The sequence below is a fragment of the Rutidosis leptorrhynchoides genome, chromosome 1 (genome assembly GCF_046630445.1).
Source record: "Rutidosis leptorrhynchoides isolate AG116_Rl617_1_P2 chromosome 1, CSIRO_AGI_Rlap_v1, whole genome shotgun sequence".
NCBI lineage: Eukaryota > Viridiplantae > Streptophyta > Magnoliopsida > Asterales > Asteraceae > Rutidosis > Rutidosis leptorrhynchoides.
In genome coordinates, this window is record NC_092333.1 from 32,114,300 (window position 1) to 32,116,036 (window position 1,737).

At 33.4% G+C, this 1,737-nt stretch overlaps 1 protein-coding gene across 1 annotated transcript; it reads left to right on the top strand.

Annotated features, from left to right (window-relative positions):
* The first annotated feature begins 724 nt into the window (after positions 1–724).
* Positions 725–1,165, top strand: LOC139855116 (E3 ubiquitin-protein ligase ATL23-like). Its single transcript, XM_071844381.1, has 2 exons — positions 725–1,042; positions 1,151–1,165. The coding sequence occupies exons 1-2, from the start codon at positions 725–727 to the stop codon at positions 1,163–1,165; spliced, it is 333 nt and encodes a 110-aa protein (XP_071700482.1).
* Positions 1,166–1,737: the final 572 nt, after the last annotated feature.

Sequence of the window (1,737 nt, forward strand, 5' to 3'; positions counted from 1 at the left end):
AAAGCCGTTTGAAAACGACTCAAATCGAAGGATCAATCAGAACGCGACACGTCACTCGTGACGTCTTTTTTTAAGTCAGTCCTAAACTGACGTCCCGGTTCCGCAATAACTAACGATTATGTCATGTTAACGTTAGTTTTCGTCAGTTAGTGCTATGTCATGTGTCGTTAGGGAAGTAACGCACGATTATGTTTGGTCTTACGGAGTAGTTGACATGCCTTAAATGTAAAATTTGACAAAAATTAATCTTTCTTGTCAAATCACATACAACTCGAAATTTTGTCCGATAAATAACTCTTAGATACTCAATACACTACCAAATTTGAGGAGGTAAGACACCCACTAATCCCTACTATCTACGCCACCGGTCAATTTGATTATGTTCAAAGAAAAAATGATGCCAATGATGATTAATTATATTATATAGATAAATATTAAATTAATTATATATTATATACTAGTAATACGTATTATACTTTACGTATATATACATTTTTGCCAAAATATAACAAAAGAAAAACATTCTATTACCAAAAAGGGGTTAAGAGGTTATTAAACTATTGACCAATTGCACACAAAACACACCCCATATATATACACCCTTTAGTTACAATCCAAAGGGTGCACTTCAAAAGAGTTCCATTTCATAAACCTCAACCTACTAAACAAACCTTATCGTGCACCCTTGTGGGTACGTTAACTCCACATTTTATTTTTTAAAATGATGCCATCTTTGTTTCTGGCCCTGTTTCTACCGTGCGCCGGTATGAGTGTTGTGTTTCTTGTTTACATGTGTTTGCTATGTTACGCGGCAAGACACCTTCCTGAAAGGACGGCGCCGGTTAAACCCACCACCGGAACCGGACTTTCGGCGGCGGAGCTTGACAAAATCCCGACAACTACCGGGAAAGAACTTGGTGCTACGACTGAATGTTCGGTTTGTTTAGATGATATTGAAATGTCGCAAACTGTGAGAGTGGTTCCGGGTTGTAACCACGGGTTTCATGTACAATGCGCGGATACTTGGTTCTCAAAAAACCCGGTTTGTCCGGTGTGTAGGAATAAGCTTGAACCGGGTTTTTTTCACTCTGATGAAACAAACCCTTGTTGAATGCCTTTTACTTTTTGTATGAAATATTTTTGGTAACAGGTTTTTAGGTTGTGATTGTATATTTGTATATATGATCCAAATATGATTACAAACAGTTCTAAAATTTTCTCAATTTTTTTTGTTATTCAAGTAGTTTTTTTTGTTTCAGAATTAATTTGTAGGATTTGTTAATCAAATTTGTTATGTGGATTAAAGCGGGGTATTAAATTACTGATATTTTTTAAAACAAAAATTGATCATTTTTAAACATGAAATTTGTGTAGTATATGAATGTCTGCAGTTTCAACCTCCTCTGTTTTTTATACTCAATTGTAAAAAGTAATAATTTTAATTTTTGCTCTTTAATTGAGGTTTTGAATGTGAATATAAGCTGGGTTTTTGTTAATTTATCTGAAAAGTCTCTGTATCATGAAAATGGTGGTTTATTGTATAACTGTCTCAGCAGTTTCAATATCCTTTTTTTTTCATTACTAGAATGTAAAAGGTTCATAAATTTTGGTTCTGGAAATATGTTTGTTCAATGAAACTTCTTATAGATGGTATTTGTTGTTTTTTGTTTAAAAGATGAATAATCTTTTATTACAAACATTGTGCATTGTATGAATATGAATATCAGCAGTTATTTA